Source organism: Tenrec ecaudatus, chromosome 1 (genome assembly GCF_050624435.1).
Source record: "Tenrec ecaudatus isolate mTenEca1 chromosome 1, mTenEca1.hap1, whole genome shotgun sequence".
Lineage (NCBI taxonomy): Eukaryota > Metazoa > Chordata > Mammalia > Afrosoricida > Tenrecidae > Tenrec > Tenrec ecaudatus.
The window spans coordinates 44,506,207-44,524,487 of record NC_134530.1 but is presented as its reverse complement, the minus strand read 5'-3'; the positions used below and the strand labels follow the sequence as shown (position 1 = coordinate 44,524,487).

At 52.9% G+C, this 18,281-nt stretch overlaps 1 protein-coding gene across 2 annotated transcripts in view; it reads left to right on the top strand.

Annotated features, from left to right (window-relative positions):
* The window catches only part of ECE1 (endothelin converting enzyme 1), a 121,068-nt gene extending 117,057 nt beyond the window's left edge, over positions 1–4,011 (top strand). For both annotated transcript variants that reach the window (XM_075551903.1, XM_075551894.1), the window contains 2 exons: positions 1,069–1,164; positions 1,786–4,011. In XM_075551903.1, the coding sequence (XP_075408018.1) occupies positions 1,069–1,164; positions 1,786–1,962 (273 nt within the window). In that variant the 3' untranslated portion in view covers positions 1,963–4,011. The remainder of the gene's footprint in view (positions 1–1,068; positions 1,165–1,785) is intronic.
* Positions 4,012–18,281: the final 14,270 nt, after the last annotated feature.

The following is an 18,281-nucleotide window of genomic DNA, read 5'->3' as shown; positions in this document are numbered from 1 at the left end:
AGGGGTCATTGCTGGCCTACTGGTGGGGACGAGGCTGGGACAAAGACCTAAGCGGTTCAGAAGAGGCGAGGAGAGCGGGGAGAGATGGGTCTCAGCAAATGGAGTAGCCAGTGTCAGGGCGGGGAACAGGGCCAGGGCCAGAGGCCAGGAGAGTGCTGGGAAGAGCGGTGGGACCTGGGGGCGCCTGGCCTCTGCAGGGAGCTGGTTTCATTCTGGATGCAACAGGGAGCCCCTGGGAGGTTTGGTTTTACGAGAAGGATGCGTCTAACAGACCCTTTCCAACAAAGTTCAGCCAGCCGATCGCCCATCTAGCCTGTGGGCCAACTCCAGCCTGTGTTTGTTAAGTAGTTTTCCTGGTCGACGGCCGCCCATTTGCTTGTGGACTGTGTGCGGCTGCTCTGGTGCTGCTAGGGCAGGACTACATGGTTGTGATGGAGACTGTAGCCCACAGAGCTGACAGGCTCTGGCCTTCCACCAGAAAGGTTCACCAGCCCTGCTTTGTGAAGATCACCTGCGTTGTGGGTGGAACCGGGCTCACCTGAGTTCGGAAGACTTAAGGCGAGAGCTTTGAGGCAAAGCCGACAGGCAGGATGAGAGGTGGTACGATTTGGGGTGTTTGGATTGATTGAACGAGAACAATCTGCTGAATTCTAGGGACTTGGGCTTGAACTGGGGGGTGGGAGGGCTGTGGATGGTGGCAACATTTAACTAAATGTATGATGGTGAAAGTGTGTGTGTGTGTGTGTGTGTGTGTGTGTGTGTGTGTGTGTGTAAGTAAGAGCAAACAAGAGAGACGTCTGTCATTCTCTTTGGGCCCGATTGCGGTTGAGATTGGATCTCCTGCTGCAATGGGAGTCCGGGAGGAGGCTGGAGCTGGCGGTGTATATTGGAGAGCCAGCCTCAGGCAGATGGCACGGAAAGCCGGAGGGTTGACTGCGGTTTCCCTGGGAACAATGGCAGGCCCTGAGGAGGGCTCCTCTGGGCAGAGCTGAGACCCTGACCCCAGGGAGGCCTGCCCCGCCTGCTGTGCGGTGGTGCACTCTGAGCGTGGGTTCTGTCTCCCCGCAGGCCTACCAGAACTGGGTGAAGAAGAACGGGGAGGAGCAGACACTGCCCACGCTGGGGCTCACCAACAACCAGCTCTTCTTCCTGGGGTTTGCGCAGGTGAGTTCACAAAGAAGAGTCACTCTTGAGCCTTTCCGCCATCTTCGTGTTCCGAGACCTGAAAGCCAAAGGGTAGGGTCTCCTGAAAAGGAGAGCTTCCTGGCTCCTGGCGATGCCCCCGGGGTGCCTGCGCTGTGAGGACATGAGCTTCCAATCATCAGAGCAAAGGGCCGGAAGTGCTAGCCAAAGGGTCCCTGCAGCAGGCAGCTGATGGGAGGATGAGTTGGTCACTAAAGTCCCTTCTGATTCTGAGGTTGTAGAACTTTCTTAACCCAAAGACGCTCCAGGTTGGGCCTTCAGAGGGTATTTTCTGGGGGCCTGCAGTTTGTCCTCCCCGGGATGAGACGTCTGGGCTCAAGCCAAGGTTCCTGAGCTAGTGTAGCACCAACAACTTGACCACGATGGGTTGGGATTTAAGATGGACAGAGATGATGGCTGTGACAGAAGGAATGGTCTACAATCGCCTACCACAGAGGATGCTGGGATTGGGGGAAGTAGCCCAGGAGCCCACTGCCTGCTCCTCAGCCCCTTGGCAGGACCTCCTGATTCTGTGAGAACTTGCGGGGCTGGGGTAGTCTGGCAGCCACAGTGCCCTGACCTCTCCCTGTTGCCCTCATGTAGGTCTGGTGCTCTGTCCGCACGCCAGAGAGCTCCCACGAAGGCCTCATCACAGACCCCCACAGCCCGTCCCGCTTCCGGGTCATCGGCTCCGTCTCCAACTCCAGGGAGTTCTCAGAACACTTCCACTGCCCGCCCGGCTCCCCCATGAACCCTCGCCACAAATGTGAAGTCTGGTAAGGGCGGAGCGGAGAAGAAGGAGGAGGACAGGCAAGGCCCAAGGACGAGCCCCAGCCAAGAGCCAGCAAGTCAGCACATCTGCCCTGCTATCGCCGTCCAGGGCACCGCCAGGCCACCAGGCCACCCCTTCCCCTCACCAGAGGGGTTTCAGCCAGAACCATGCCTGTGATGTGGTTCTCAACACAGTCCGAGGTTAGCTCCCCTGTGAATGCCCTATCACCCCAGGCACACCTGCGTCAGCTCATGGGCATTTGGGGGGTCAGGCTGGCTGCACCCCAGACCTGTGCCTCAAGCCAGTGAGGGCAGTGGGTCAGACCCCCGGCCCCCATCCAGCACCAGATATACCACAAACACCACTGTGTCAAATGCTTTAAAGATATATTTTTGGGGAAACGTTTTTAATCATTGTGGAATACACTGGAAATCTTCAGGGAGAAAGCAAAAAACATTGTCAACCCTTCTTTTTCTGTTAAGAAAAAGCTTGGTATATTTATTACGCTCCGTGTTTCTGAACAGCCTGTGGACAAGAAAGGTACCACTGGTCTGCCCGGTCCCTCTGCCCTCCCTCACTGCCAGGCCCCCAGCCCCGGCCCCAGAGCCTCACTCTGCCTCAGCCCTCGACACTGCAGCCCCTGGCCCCAGAGTCCCACAGTGGGACCCCTCAGCAAGGAAGATCTCAGCCCTGGAGTGGGCACAGGAATGGCTGGGGCAGGAGGAGTCGAGTCAGGGCCCTTGAGCCCTGTCTGGGGCATGAACCTGAGTCTGGACTCTTGGAGCCCCTGCACAACCCAGTCTTCTGGTTCCACCCATGTCTGCCCTGGGGCTGTCGCCCATCCTCAGTGACTTTGGGTCGGCCTTGCTAGATGAGAGACGACGGTCCTCATCTCCCACAGGGTCCACGTCTTCCCTTTGAGTTCGGTCCCTACCCACTGGCCTAGCTCCCAGGACTTTGGCCAGCCCCCCTCCACTCTTAGTGCCTTATTGGAGGCTGTGGTCCCTGGGCCGCTTCCCCCAGAGGCCCTCAGCCCCCTCAGTGAAGCCCCCAAGTGTCCTGATAAAAGGCAAGGCCATACCCTGTACTCCCCGTGCCTATATCGTCCTGCTGCCTCTCACCAACCAAGAGCCTCTGGCTTGGACTGCAGTGGCCCCGAAGGTCAGGAAGCCAAGCCAGTGCTGAGCGTGCCCCCAAGTGCCGCCCCATGCTTGTCCCCTTGGCTTGAGTCAGAAAGCATCTGCAGCTATTGGACTCTCTTGTGGAGGATGCTTTCGGCTGTGGAAGACAGGGGAAGGCTCTTCCATCCTGTTCTGGCCAGGGGCAGGGGGCAAGAATGTCCTTTCTCCCAGAAGCCCTAGCTTCTCCTCACAAGAGGCACAGGGACTCCCCCAGATGGAGCACTCTGGCCCTCTGGAGAAGCAGCCCAGATCACCTAGCCACACTTCTGTGCCCACAGGATACCCCCCACCCGTCCCCAGGAAGACAGTCCTCCTTACCCCAGAGGGGAGGACAGCTCAGTGTCAGCCCCGCTCAACGCCCTCCCAAGTAGCAGACCTGGGGGGCTTCTCAGAGGGAGAGTCAACAGGAACCAGGGGCCTGCCTCTCACCTGTCTCCACCTGGAAGCCAGCCTTTCCCAGCCGAGCTTATACTGCCCCCACCTCTCAGAGATGGCGCACCACACCTTGCAGCCAGAAGCAAGGGTCCCACCTGAGTCACTGTAGAAAGTCAGCCATTGTTGAGACTGGCAGGGGAGTGGCGGGAAGTAGGGGGAGGAGAGAGCTTAGCCCCAGCATGTACAAACACAAGGGAAGCCCCCCCCCCAAATACCACTCCCACTACATAGCGTGAAGAAGGTTGAAGTGAGACCAGTTGAAGTGAGAGACCCTTCCCCTTAGACCCGAGGAGCCAGAGCGTGGCTATCTGCAGGTGTATGGACGCGGGGCTTGCCGCTGACACTCGCCGCTGGGAATCTATGTTTTTGTATTCTCGTGTTTTGTGCTACTGTAGTTTGGGTGTGGCACTATGTAATTGAAATAAAGTACTTGTACCTGGGGCCATGTGTCTGTGTCTGTGTGCTCTCGGTACTGCCTGCCCCGGCCTGGGCAGGGCTGTGACCACTCCTCCTCCCTAGAACCGTCCTGAGACCCCCACCTCAGATCCAGGGCCTGCTGGTAAAACTGATGTTTCCGTTATTGTAGAACAGAGAATGTCGGTCCTGGGTTTCCAGACTGCCAATGGATGGCCAAGGCAGGAGTCGGGAAATGCCACGATCCGAAGAAGAGGCTGCTGTGCGCTCCTGCCTTTTCCTGGTTTGTGCACGGAGCCTGTGGCATGGTGGGCTGTGCTCTGTGCTGCTGGCTGCAAGCTCAGCGTCGGAAACCACTAGCCACTCTGCTAGAGAAAGACGAGGCTTTCTACTCCCTTCAAGATCCACAGTCTTGGAAACCCACGGGGGCAATTCTCCTATGAGGTCCCTCTGAGTCAGAATCAACTTGATGGCAGTTTGGGCCATTTTCTTCTCTCCGCCTGGAATGCTCAGCCCTGATTTCTCTCCCTGGTGAATTCCTACACATCCTTCAATGCCCAGCTCAGCATCACCACCTCCAGGAAGCCCTTCCTGACCTCCCACTTTCAATCAGGTGGACACGCCCCTCTGGGCTCCCTGTCGCTGCCCACCAGACTAGATGTTCCTTGAGGGCAGGATCTGGAGTAGATTCCTTTCGCTGTCCGTCCTGCTGAGCTGAGTCCCATACAGAGTAGATGTGCTTGATGGATTGTTGAATGGTGAGTGCCCGCAGCCCCTTTCTCACAGACCTGCCAGACTGGGCCACTGTCTTGTCTCCATGCCTTTACTCGTAGGCTTCAGAAGCCCCCAAACACCCATCTTTCCTTTGTCCCAGATCCAGAGATATGAAATGCCACCTCCCCCAGGAAACCTTCCTGGCCCAGCTGGCGACAGCACGTTTTCTCATATTCTGGTGCTTTATGTCTGCATCTCTACTCCAGAGGTCCCCCCTCTGATGAAGGACACAGGACCAAGCACGAGGTGGGGCTCACTGGCTATTGAAGGATAGACTGATGGATGGACAGACTACCCTAAGTAATGAGCAAGCGAGGGGAACATTCCAGAACAAGCCTAGTGATCTTGCTGACCAGAGACGACTCCTTGGAGAAGGAACACTCGTGTGACCCTGGCCTGAGGGGTCAAGATCTGAACTAGGATTCATGCTGCGACCTTGGCAGGGTGATGACGGCTGAGCAAATATCTCATCGCTTGTCACCGGAACTTTTGCTGCCTGCTTTAAAGAGAACGAGCCATTTCTGTTCTCTGCGCCTCTGTCGCTGTACGTGTCTGTCGCTCTAAGATAGCCAGTTATTTTCTCCTCCCTGTTGGGACCCACGAGTATGGGGAGGTCGCGAGGCTGTTGAGACCATGATGCTCTCTGATCTCAAAAAGATCCCTCAGGTTGCTGCCCACAGGTGTGCTGGAGCCCGTGGCCCTGGACATCTCACCTGGATGGCAGCAGCAGCCCTGGTCCCTCTGAGCACTGGCCTTACCCAGTGACCTTTGCAGCCCTCCTGCGGGCCCTGGGTCTGCCACCCCAGCCATCTTTATGTGCTTTGAACAGCCACACGCCCTTTGCTGCCGCCTCAGACCTTTTGAGCTTCCCTAAGACTAGGGGGTCTCTCTACATGCACCCTTTGCCCCTGCGGGATGACGGCACCAGCAGCGACCTAGGGAAAGCAAAGCTCCTTCAGTCGCCTGTGCGGTGCCTGCCCCTCGCTTCTCCGTACTCCTCTCTCACATATCAGGCCCCTGGGTGATGCAAACGGTTTTGGGGGAACTACTAACCTAAAGGTTGGCGATTTGAACCCACGGAAGAAAGCTCTGGTGATCTGCTCCCATAAACATGACAGCCAAGAAAACCCTATGGATGGGTTCTACCTTGCAATGAGTGCATGGGGCCACCAGGAGTCGGACTCCGCAGCCACAGGTTTCATTTTAGTTGCAACACCTGAGGCTCAAAGAGTTCGGTCACAGGGGACTGTGTGGCAGAGCTGCTTTGTGAAGGCCAGCACCAGGGAGGAGCTGCTTGGGGAGATGGGAGAGGCTGCTAAGGAACAGTTCCCAGCACAAACATCCCAGGGACCGACCACACACACACACACACACACACACACACACACACACACACACACACACACACACACCATACCCCCGGTGACACTTCATCCCCTGAGCCTGACCTGTTGCTTATAGGGACCTCTCTTCCCTATCCCATCACTGAATTAAGTTTTCACTGCTGAGCCCTGGGCCCCTTGAAAACCCAATCCAGCTGTCTCGTTGAGGACTTAGCCTGCGGCTGATCAGTGGGAGCGCAGGCAAGCTGCAACTTCGGATAAAGGAGAAATGCTTGCAAACAGGCGTGAATCCTGGTGACACAGGGTCGGAGTCTGGCTGCTCTCTCAGACTGGTGGTTTGAACCCACCCATCTGTTCTGCGGGAGAAAGTCCCAGCAGTCTGTCCCCCAAAAGATTACAGCTTAGAAAACTAAATGAGGCAGCTCTGTGCCTCTGAGGCTTCTGTGAGTCAAAATTAGCCTGGCTGCACCCAACAGCACGGCAAAATAGGACCCAGCAGACGCTCTCTGTAGGGCTGAGAACAGCAGAGGGGACTGAGAGGGATTGGCCTCTACACTCAGAATAGCCCAAGCAACTCTGCCAAAAAGTTAATTCCGATGCAGTTAACCCCAATGTATTGTATCCCTGTAGGACAGAGTTGAGCTGTCCCTGTGGGTTTCCAGAACTAATGCTGCGGGAGTAGAAAGCCTCATCTCTCTCCCTCAGAGCAGCTGATGGTTTTGAACTCCAGACCTTGTGGTTAGCAGCCCAGCACATACCCACCAAGCAACCAGGGCTCCTGCTTCTACTCTACACTAGCACAATAATAAACCACAAGAGGAGTGGGCAAGGCTTTCACAAAGAAACTGAGGAGTGGAAGGGAAGACCTGACTAAATGCACCCAGATCGCCTGATTGGGAGTGGGCATGTCCCATGAGCCCAAAGCTCACCAATAATAGCTGTGCACACGCTTAACTGAAATCCCAAGATCATTTTTGATGAAATTTGGTAAATTGACATGAAAGAGAAGATGCATAACAATAGCCAAGACTGCTCACCTCCCCAATAGGATCGCTGAAAACAAATGGGTGCATAAGCAAATGTGAAGAAAGCTGATGGTGCCCGGCTATCAAAAGATATAGCATCCGGGGTCTTAAAGGCTTGAAGGTAAACAAGCGGCCATCTAGCTCAGAAGCAACAAGGCCCACACGGAAGAAGCACACCGGCCTGTACGATCACGAGGTGTCGAAGGGATCAGGTATCAGGCATCATTAGAACAAAATATCATATCATTGTGAATGAGAGAGTGTGGAGTGGAGACCCAAAGCCCGTCGATAGGCAATTGGGCATCCTCTTACAGAGGGTCGTGGGAAGTGGGAAGGAGAAGAGCCAGTCGGTGCAGTGTAGCAATGATGAAACATACAACTTTCCTCTAGTTCCTAAATGCTTCCTCCTCACAACCCCCCCCCCACACACACACACACTATCATGATCCCAATTCTACCTTACAAACCTGGCTAGACCAGAGGATGTACACTGGTACAGATAGGAACTGGAAACACAGGGCGTCCTGGGGGAATGATCCCTTCAGGACCAGTGGTAGCAGTGGCGATACCAAGACAGTGGAGGGAGGGTGGGTTAGAAAGGGGGAACCAATTACAAGGATCTACATATATCCTCCTCCCTGGGGGACGGACAACAGAAAAGTGGGTGAAGGGAGATGAGACGTTGGACAGTATAAGATATGACAAAATAATAATCAAGGGCTCATGAAGGAGGGGGGAATGGGGAGGGAGGGGGGAAATTAGAAGCTGATGCCAGGGGTTTCAGTGGAGAGCAAATGTTTTGAGAATAATGAGGGCAATGAATGTACAAATGTGCTTTACACAATTGATGTATGTATGGATTGTGCTAAGAGTTGTATGAACCCCTAATAAAATGAATTAAAAAAATAGCCAAGACAATTTGGGGTGGAGAGTGAATAGAAATCTGTCTTAAACTTAGAGTAGGTAATAGTTGGTGTTGGTGTCTGAATAGAGAAATTGCCTGATTGGGCTCACTGAAGCTGCCAGGAATGAACCCGAGTCTCTGGGCTTTGCGTGGGGGAAGGCCACGCCTGACTCCATGGAGACACTGTGATGACATGTTGAGTACCTAGTATGGGGGCATGCACAGGGGGTGGGCGGTTGAGGGGTGGAAATAAATTTAGATCCATGCCCGCCTCCAAAGAAGACATTCTAGATGTATTTGAGACCTCCAGATTAGTTAAGACGGAACAGACTAAGGGTTGTGGGCAAGGCCTTTAAAAAGACCAATGCACAACAAACCGCCAACCACCATAACATGAACACAGCTGGCAACAGAAACAATTAAGTATTTAATAAAATCATGCATAAGTGAAACTAAAAGACAAATGACTGGGATAAAATCTTTATAATGTAACTACTAACTCAGAGTTTAAAAAAAAAAATTTAACTCACTGCCATCAAGTCAATGCTGACTCATAGCAACCGAGACCATAACTGCTTAAGGGAGTGGAAAGCGCAGTCTTCGGAGGAGCTACTGGTAGTTTCTAACTGCCGACTCTGTGGGTGGCAGCCCAAAGAGTGACCCCTACACCACCAGGGCTCGTGGCCATCCAGAATAAGCCTTTTACAATAAAAAAAACTGAAGCAGATAAAGAGCAAAAGAGTTTTAAAAAATAACCTTTCATTGAGAATTGGGGGACAGTTTAGACTGCAGTGATTCTCAACCTTCCTAATACCGTGACCCTTTCGTACAGTTCCTCATGTGGTGACCCCCCCGACCATAACATTATTTTCGTTGCTACTTCATCAGTGTAATTTTGCTACTGTGATGAATCGGGCAACCCCTGTGAAAGGGTCATTCAACCCACAAAGTGGTCCGAGAACCTGATCCCCCTTCCACCCCGCATTTCCTGTCCCACCCCACCTTCGTTCCTAATCCTTTGAAAATTGGTCTTTGAGTAAACATTGCCCCTTTGATTGCAAATGGCTGATGATCCTCCTAGTGTGATTGTTCCCCTGATCTAGACCCATCTATCCTTTGGCTGAAGACCAATGACCAAGGACAATGTTCCTTTTCACAGCTGAGGGTGATTAAGGGCCACAGCCTGGGGAATGGGAATTGCCACCTGTTGCTATCTGACCAGTAAGCCTCCTTTTTATGGTTTTGACTTTCATTCCACTTTTACTCCTGCTCTGTTCAGGACCTTCTAATAAGATCTCTCTCAGAGCAGTTGTGGAGCCCTGGGGAGTAAGGGTTAAGTGTTAGGCTGCTAACTGCAAGGTCAGTAGTTCAAAATTACTAGCTGGTCCTTGGTAGAAAGATGAGGCTTTCAACTTCCCTGAAGAGTTACAGCCGTGGAAGCTCACAGGGACAGCTCTACCCTGTCCTGTCAGATGCTATGAGTCAGCCTCGACTTGACGGCAGGGAGTGTTCAGAGCAGTTGGTGATGGATGGTAGCCAGGACCGTCTGGTTCTGGTTCCACGGTCGCGGAGACTGATGTTGGAGTGGTCCGTTAGTCCATGAGACTCATTGTTTCCCTGTGTTTGATTCCCTTCTTCCTCTGGACAGAAGAGACCACCAGCTGAACCTCAGATGGGTGCTCCAAGCTTTTAAAGTCCTCCTCTGTCAGTGCTCACTGAAGCAAGATGCAGCACAGTTGACTATGTGATTACAATTGATGTCTGTCCCCCTGCACCCCAGGCCCAGCAACTCAAGGTGTCTGGTTGTGTCTTGGAAGTTTTCATATAGAGGGGTGGGGGTGGCTCCCGGGGCTCTTCACTCTGGACACAGCGGGTGCTGAGACACTTTGCTGCTCCCAGTGTCCTAGCTGGGTCGTGGGGCCCGCTGGCTCCTCCGGAAGGCTCAGGAGACAGTGATTCTCTCCTGGTTCCGAATGGCCTCCTTGAGTTCGTCTCCTTCATGCCCGAGTGACATGGGTCGGCAAGCTGCCCATGGCTTCTTGCAGGGCCGCCTGTGCGTGGTGCAGTGGGAAGTTGTGGGGGGGATGGGGTGGGAAGGGGAGACACAACCATGGGCTCAAATACAGTAATGACCAGGAGGATGGTGCAGGACCCGCAGGCCTTGGCTCTGTTGTACATCACTCCCAGACAGCGAGTCAACTCAGACTCAGCGACCCTCCGACAGCGCTTCCGACACCATAACTCTTCACAGTAGTGAGCATTGTACACACAAGGGGGCCTCAAAAAAAAAAAGCCCCTGTAAAATTTTTCATTCCATGTTCCCCAAAACCCTTGGCCACCCCTCGTCGAATGGCTGCGCCTCGACAACAAAGAAATGCACCATAGTCCAACAGCTGCCTCCCCCGGAGCTGCCAAGGTCTGGAGTTCAAAACCATCTGCTGCCTAAGCCCCAGCGTGAGGGAGAGGGACGCGGTGCACTTCGGGAGAGGAAGCGCCGACCAAATCACCCTCAGGAAGACCAGATGCCCAAATGCTGAATGCACACTGCGCGGGGTAAAGTCTGGAAAGATTAGCAGCCTCGGACTGAGGAAGAACTGGCTCCATTATAGAATTGCCGCCCGGCCCCATGATGGCGAGATCGGACGGACAAGAGGGGGACATTCCGTCTCCTGCAGAAACAAAGGAGATTTTCAAACGCCCAGCTTCTCTGGCCACCCCACCAGCACTTTCACTCAGAAAAGTGCACAGACTCTCCGGCAGCAGGGGGCGCGGGTGCATCAGGAACCTGAGTCAAGGCCACGGACAAAACAGCTCACACGCTTTCAAAATCCCTGCGGAGCGGCCAAAGAAGAAGCAGCACTTCGTGCCACCAAAGTGATTTGACTGATACAAATTCCCGAAGGAGGTCAAGCCTAAAGCGGAAGAGAGCCGACTACAACCCTCCGAAAAGGATTAACAGCCTGAGAAACGCCGCTTCGCTAGAACCAAACCACGCTGAGCCTGTGGGTCAAAGGAGCACCCAGGGCGGCCAGAGTCAGTGTCACCCCGTGTGTAGCCTCCCCCGGCCCGTGGGTCTCCACCCCTACCAGACCACACAGCCTATCCCGTTGTAACCGTAGAAAAATATGGGATATAGTACATTTCTTCAATGTCGTATTTCTTAGACGACGTGACTGCCACCAGTTTTGTAAACTCCTCCCCTGTGGAATGACAACGTTGTTGACTGCATTGTCAGTAACTGAGCAGAAGCCGTTTTTGATTTCCTGCTTTTTTTCCTTTAATGAAAGAGCCCCAGCGGCCCTGGTGGAGAGCCTTGCTGGCTGAGTAGATACAAACTGGACTGCTAACGCCAAGGTCAGCAGTTTGAATCCACCAGCTGCTCCAGGGAGAAAGGCTGTGCTTTCGACTCTAAAGGGTTCCAGTCTCAGAGATGCCCAGGGGCAGCTCTACCCAGAGGGCTACAGGGTCGAGATGAACCGGCAGTGAGTTTGACATTGAGATTTACATTGAGTTGCAATCCACACTGAAGGCTTCGATCCTTGATCTTCATCAGCTAGTGCTTCGGGTCTTCCTCACTTTCAGCCAGCAGGGGTGCGTCGTCTGCAGAGCAAAGGTTAAGAAGCCTTCCTCTAATCCAGGTGTGGAATTCTTCATGCCTGAGGAGCTTGTCCTTGGTCAAGAAACACAAGAAGGGCCTGAGGAAACCGCCGGCCAACAACACCAAGGCCACAGATGCTCGTGTGGAGGTGATCAAGGCTCTTGTGAAGGCCCAGGAGGTCAAGGCCAAGATCCCAATGAGCATCAACCACAAGTTCAGTCAACTGACCTACATCACCCACCCCAAGCTTGGCACTCGGCCTATGGCATGTATTTCCAGGGTTCTGACTGAGGTTCTGCCAGTCTCAGACCCAAAGCCAAGGCTCAAAGCAAGGCTGCCTCTCCAGCCAAGGCCTCGACTCCAGCTCCAGCTCTTTATGCTTCCAGGGCTCTAGGTCAAGCTCCCAAAGTTGCCCAGTCTCCCACAAAGTAGAGAGAGCTCTCTGTCTGAAGACAAGAGGGACTGATGTGACCCTGGGCTGCCATCTCCTGGAGCTGGCATCCTCCGGTGCTGTTGGCACAAATAAACCTAAGGTGGACATGGCAACAATCAAACAGAGAACTGCCGGTGTAAAGGCCAGATTAGAAAGAAGCTGGGATACATAGGCACAGGCAACAGGAAGAAGGCCCGTGAAAGCTCTGATCTAGGAACGAGGGAGGGAGAGCGAGAGGGAGTCTCACTGCCGTCCAGTGGATTGCGAGCATAGCCGCCCTGTAAGACCGGGTAGAGGTTTCAGAAAGCCCTTTCGCCCACAGAATGCTGGTGGTTTATGAACCGCTGACCTTGCGGATAGCAGCCCAATGCATAACCAGACGCCTCCCATGGGCATACAGCTGGCTGGACTTGCTCCTCTGACGCATGGGTAGCTCCTGCAGCTAACAGGATCGCGTTGGTTGGGAAAAGCTGTACTGAGGGCTGAGGGGAAGTGGGGAGACGCGCGAGGGGGGGGCGGGGGGCAGCACTCCAGGGCAGGGCCTCTCCACACTGCAGAGTCAAAGACAAAAGGCCAAGGTTGGAGAGGGAGGCCGCCAGGCCGCGGGGCTTTCCATGGGACTGGTTGGTTCCAGGGAGCAGCTTCTTGCTTCTTGCTACGGCTCTTAAACGTGTTCCCAGCAGAGGATCTAGAACCCGTCTACGCCTGGCATCAGCCCCCATCTGTCTCCAGTATCAAGCAAGCCACAAGAGCCATCCTAGGTCGCAAAGACAGCTCAGGCTCTGCCAGCTGGCGGAGCAGCCTCCCTGTTCTTAGGCGCTGTGGGAATGGGCAATGTGTGAACGGATGGATCCTGAGCTGGGAGCCCGACTCCATGAACGCCAGCCCCTTCCCTACGCGCAGCAAGCGGACTTGGACTAGTTATTTTTTGAGAGCTAAATGGAGCTACCAAACCCTGCCTCTCTTTCCCCCAGCATGGCCCAGCCTGCTCTGGCCAGCCCCAGGCCTCCTCTCCCAGAGAGGCCATGTGCTGTAGTGACCTCAACCTGAGAGCCAATCCCCCCGCGCCAACCACGAGCTTGTTCAAGACAGTCCCCCTGGTCTCTGAGCACACCTCGCGAAAGGCTGCCCATGTTCAATGAGGTGATGTCCGTCTTTAGCACAGCTGCTGGCGCTTCAAAAGTCCTCAATGCCAGCTTATTATGTGGGTAGAAGTCTGACTCACATTCAGTACATACCCACCTAGTGAATCCTGAGGGCCGGCACTCAGCTTTGACTGCTGTTCTTCCTGCCATGGCTTTAGAAAGGATTCCTTAGCAGAGAGTCTAGGTTTCACCACCCCAAAACACGAGAGAGATGCAATCCGGTCAGGTCAGCGCAAACAGAAGAAATTCCCGATGAGGCGAGCTGACTCCAAGCTCCCTCAGTGGACCCACATCCCAACCAGGCGACGTTCCCTTCTCTGAAATATTGAATTGCCACGATCAGCTAACACCTCAGGACAGATTCCATTAGATCAGCGGTTCTCAGCTTGGGGGCCACGACCCCTTTGGGAGTTGAACGAGCCTTTCACAGGGGTCGCCTAAGACCATTGGAAAACACAAAGATATTTCACAGTATCTAGAATTACATATTGTTTTGTGATTGATCACTATGTTTTCATTATCTTTAATTATGTTCCATTTGTAACAATGAAAATACATCCTGCATCTCAGCTATTTCCATGAGGCTTCATGAGAGTAGCACACTGACAGTGATGAAGGACCAACGAAAATAATTTGATGCTTGGGGGCCACCACAACGTGGGGAACTGTATTAAAGAGTCGAGGCATTAGGAAGGTTGAGAACCACTGCTTTAGATGCTGGGGGTGGGGAGGGGGGTACTTCCTCTCCTGCAGGCCGGGGTGCGCTCATCTTCCTACTTCTCTCCCGTCACACATCGCTTCTTCACTGCGCCAACAACTTTATTGAGCATCTACTATGTCCCAGGTGCGGGACAACAAGCCCCAGGGAAGCAGGGGTGCAGGCTGGGGAGCCAGCCTGGTGGAAGCGTGTCCGTTCAAAGCTTTCTTTGTCCTCTTCTCCAGCAGTCACTCCTCGCAGGTTGTCTTATGCTTGGAATCGGGGGAAATCGTGCCAAGAGTTTATTTTTGTGCATCTCTGTGCGGCTGTGTACACACACAGGAACACACACACATACACGGTTATATATAACATTTGCCGCTGCGTTGTCATGGGAACTGCTTTTCAGTGTCTCTGGGCATGAGGGATGCCTGTGAGTGGAGGCGCTTTCATGGAATGCCCCCTTCGTGCACTTTTGTGTGGCAGGAGGTCCCTGCTGGGAGAGTTACCCCGAGAGCCTTTGTCGGCCCTTTTGATCATCACTGCCTATTTTTCTCATTGATCCTGTCAGATATGCGTGGATTTCACTGAGAGAACTGAATGTCAAGCACAGTGACTGGCGGAGCAAGATCCCCTGGGACATTCACCAACCTAGTGGCACAGAGCGGTCAGCTTGGGCCTTTTGTCTTTCTCGGGCCCTTGATTCAGGAATGTTTAAGTTGTTTGGGGAAGACTTGTGTGGAAAGACAAAGCAGCCAGGGCATGTATTTTCAGAAGTGACAGCTGCAGCAGCCACTTTGGAACTTGGTGGGCAGTGCCAGAGCCGGGAGGGGGGCAGAATGCCAGCAAGAGGGCGAGCAGGGGGATCCAGCGAGTAGTTCCTCTGGGCCTGCTTCTGCCAGGGGAAGTGTTGGGGGGTGAGGGGGGGGGCGCACTCGGCAGATGGGATCTCTCAGCATCCTCCAGTTAACCGTTAGGGTCAGTCAACCTTGTTAACCATTGTTAACTATTATCAAGCCCGGCAAGATACTGAGCTCCAGAGAGGAAGCAAGGCATGGCTAGAGTCCATGGTGGCTAGGAGGCTGACCCACCTCATCTACCCATGGCATTACATTCACTCACAATGCAAGAGTCGGTTCATAATGTGCTTGGCGACAGCTTACGATGTCTGTCGGGATGGGATGGGATGTCTTAAGGAGCTGAAGGAACTCAAAGGCGCCCAACCCACCCACAATCGGCCTCCAGGCGCTCTCTCAGCATTTGTTCGTGTACTCATTAGAAAGTCCTAACAATATACGATTGATCAAGGATACATGAGGGTGGGAAGGTGGGGAGGGAGGGGAAAAAGAGGAGCTGATACCAAGGGCTCAAGTAGAAAATGTTTTGGAAATGATGATGGCAACATAAGTACAGCTATGCTTATACAATTGATGTATGGAATGTTATGGGAGCTGTAAGAACCCCCCAAAAAATGATAACCCCCCAAAAAAGTCCTATGAGATCGATGTTATCATTACTATCTTACAGGGAAAGAGACTCCAGAACAGAGAGATGTCACAGCTAACATGCTGAGATTTGATCCAAGCAACCAGACTCTAGAACCTGAGTCTTTAGCACAGGTTTTTCTGAAATACCTCCTCACCGCTCCCCACGGAAAGACCAGCTTTAGTTCAAAGCAACCTGAGAGGAGCCACCAGAGGCACCAGAAGTGCATCCTGGGAGAAGGGACCCCCCAGTTAGTTACCTGGCTCCTTGGCAAGGCCCCAGTTGGGAGTCTGTCAGTGACTGCTCATTGCCCAAACCCGCCCAGTGTCCTTTGCAGGTGGAAACGGAAACGGTGAGCTTGGTGGTGACCGTGACGTGCTTGCTGTCCAAACACGCTTCCAGCTCAGGACAGACGGCGCCCTGGGTCGACACTGAGTGCGTCTGCTAAGCTCTTAAATAGGTGCTTTGGGAAGAACATTCATTCAGTAACGTTCTTCACAGTTTCACATTCTTAAAAGAGCCCTGGAGATTTCGTTCGTGCTTTATTAACAGCCGAGTTGCTAATAACCCTGTCATTGCTTTGCTGGAGTGCCATTCAATGACGCCTCACAACAGGCAACGGGAAGGAGATGCCGTTGATGGAGCGGCGGGTTGGGTGGCATCGGCAATGGTGGTCAAGTCCATGAGGTTTCTGGGTAGCACACGCTGGTATTGGACATCCTAGTTTGCCAGCCCTTATTCTGATATTCCAAAGCCTATCTGGTAGAAGGCCACTGTGGTCAAGTCTGTACCTGGCCTGGAAGCAGCCAACAGCCCCAATTGCAATACTACAGCCACAGAGCCCCGTGGGAGATAGGCTTGTCCATGCATGAGAGCTGCATGTGGCTCTACATCTGTAAGTGGAGCCCCGGCAGTGTGGGGGTTGCACACTGGGCTGCCAACAGCAGGTCAGCGGTTTGAAACCACCAGCCGCTTCTCAGGAGAAAGTTGAGGCTTTCTACTCCCACAAAGATTCCCAGTCTCTGAAACCTACAGGGCAGTCCTACTCTGTTCTATGAGGGTCACTATGAGTTACTACCATCCGCTGGGTGGCAATGAGTTTGGTTTTGGTCTGGTGTAAAGAGCTTCAGGTGTGTGACAGCAGAGGTGGAGAAGAAGGAGGGGGTCAGAGGAGCCCCACGTAGTGAAGATCACCTAGGTGTGTAGTGCTAGGTCCTCCCACCTCACAACTTTGGGGGGGGGGCACTGGATGGCTCTCATTCCCTTTGCGCAGATGAGAGAAATGAAGACCCAGAGGCAGAAATGATTTAACGAAGATCCCAGCCCTAGAAAGTCATTAGGTAGGCATTTCATGAATATGAGTCAGACTTCTACCTGAATCACTAACCTGCATTGAACAATTACTGTGTGCCCTGCTCTGGGCCCTCCTCCTGTATATCCCAGTTACGATGTCAGGAGCATGCAGATAGCTATTCTCCCAAGTGCACAGAGGGCACTCTGAAATCCTTTGTATGACTTTAGATGAGCAAACTCAGTGAGATAGACAGAGAGACGAGACACACGCAGAGATACATATACACATACATATATATACATATATTAAGATTTATTTCAAGGATATGGCTCACACAAGTGTCGGGGCTGGCAAGTCCTAAATCCACGGGATTGCTGGGACTGTGACTCCAAGATCTGTAGAACAGCCAGCAGACGGATGTCTTCTGGGGTTTATGGCCCAAGGGTCAGAGGTCAGGCATAAAAACAGTGCAGGCTTAGGAGAGAGATTCGCCACAATAACCCTTTAGCTACTGAAGGCAGCCCCATCCCAAGGAAACCTCCCTTTCCGCTGCTTGGCCGTTCACATCAGACCACCAAAGGGAAGGTGATTACCTTATGGAAGAGCATGTGCTACACTACTGATAATATTGACACGCGGGCACACACACTCCAGTCCCACACACACTTCCAGAGTAGGGGTGCACTCAGGAACGCAATCAACACCCACCTCTCCACTGTTTACGAAGCATTGTGAGGGGTACTGGATGGAAAAATCACAGTCCCTGCCATAGCTGGGCCCAGCCACGGCACAGGTCATTCCAAGTGAGAGAGGAGAAGGGGACTCTGGCACGGATAGCAGGGTTGACAGTCAGTGTGGGTGTTTTACATTTATTTAAAGCCAAGGAGTGGTCCTTTCTGACACTTTGGCTTGAAAAGAGCAAGAATGTAACTTACTGCTTCTGTTGCCAACACGGAAAGCCGGCCAGACTATGGGATGGAATGACAGAGGTTTCTAATTTCTTTATATTCAAGAGCAAATCATGATTCTTTTCCCCAAGCCATTTCCAGTTTCATAGAAGAACTAAATAGGCAAATGTTTATGGAATACTTACTACATACCAGACACTATGCTAAGTAAGTTTAACCCTTATAAGACTGAAACATTTTGGATGAAATGAAAAGGAATTCTTCTTGAGGTACTATGAATTGTGATACAATCCGAGGGGCACATAGGTCCTTTGGTGGGGTCTGGGGGAGTACCCTCTGGTGCAGAGGCTGGTGGGATGAAGCCCCTTTCTTTAGACTTACACAATTATACAGTCCTCCCTCCGATGGCAGCACACACTAAAAGTGGGCTAGCAGATTCCTTTTAAACCCTAGGGATGGACAACTAAGTGGGGACTATCTATCCCATGGCTCACAAAGGGGTTAAAACAGTGTGATAGAATCACAGAAAACAATGTCCCAGCGCAAAAGTAGCAGAAGGGAGCCACCAATTAAATCTGATTGGAGGAACCAAGGGAAGTTTGTTCTATAAATGATGCTTGAGCTGGGTTTTGAAGGATGAGTAGGAACTTGCTAGGCAATCCAAAGCAGGAGGTATTCCAGGTGGAGGGAA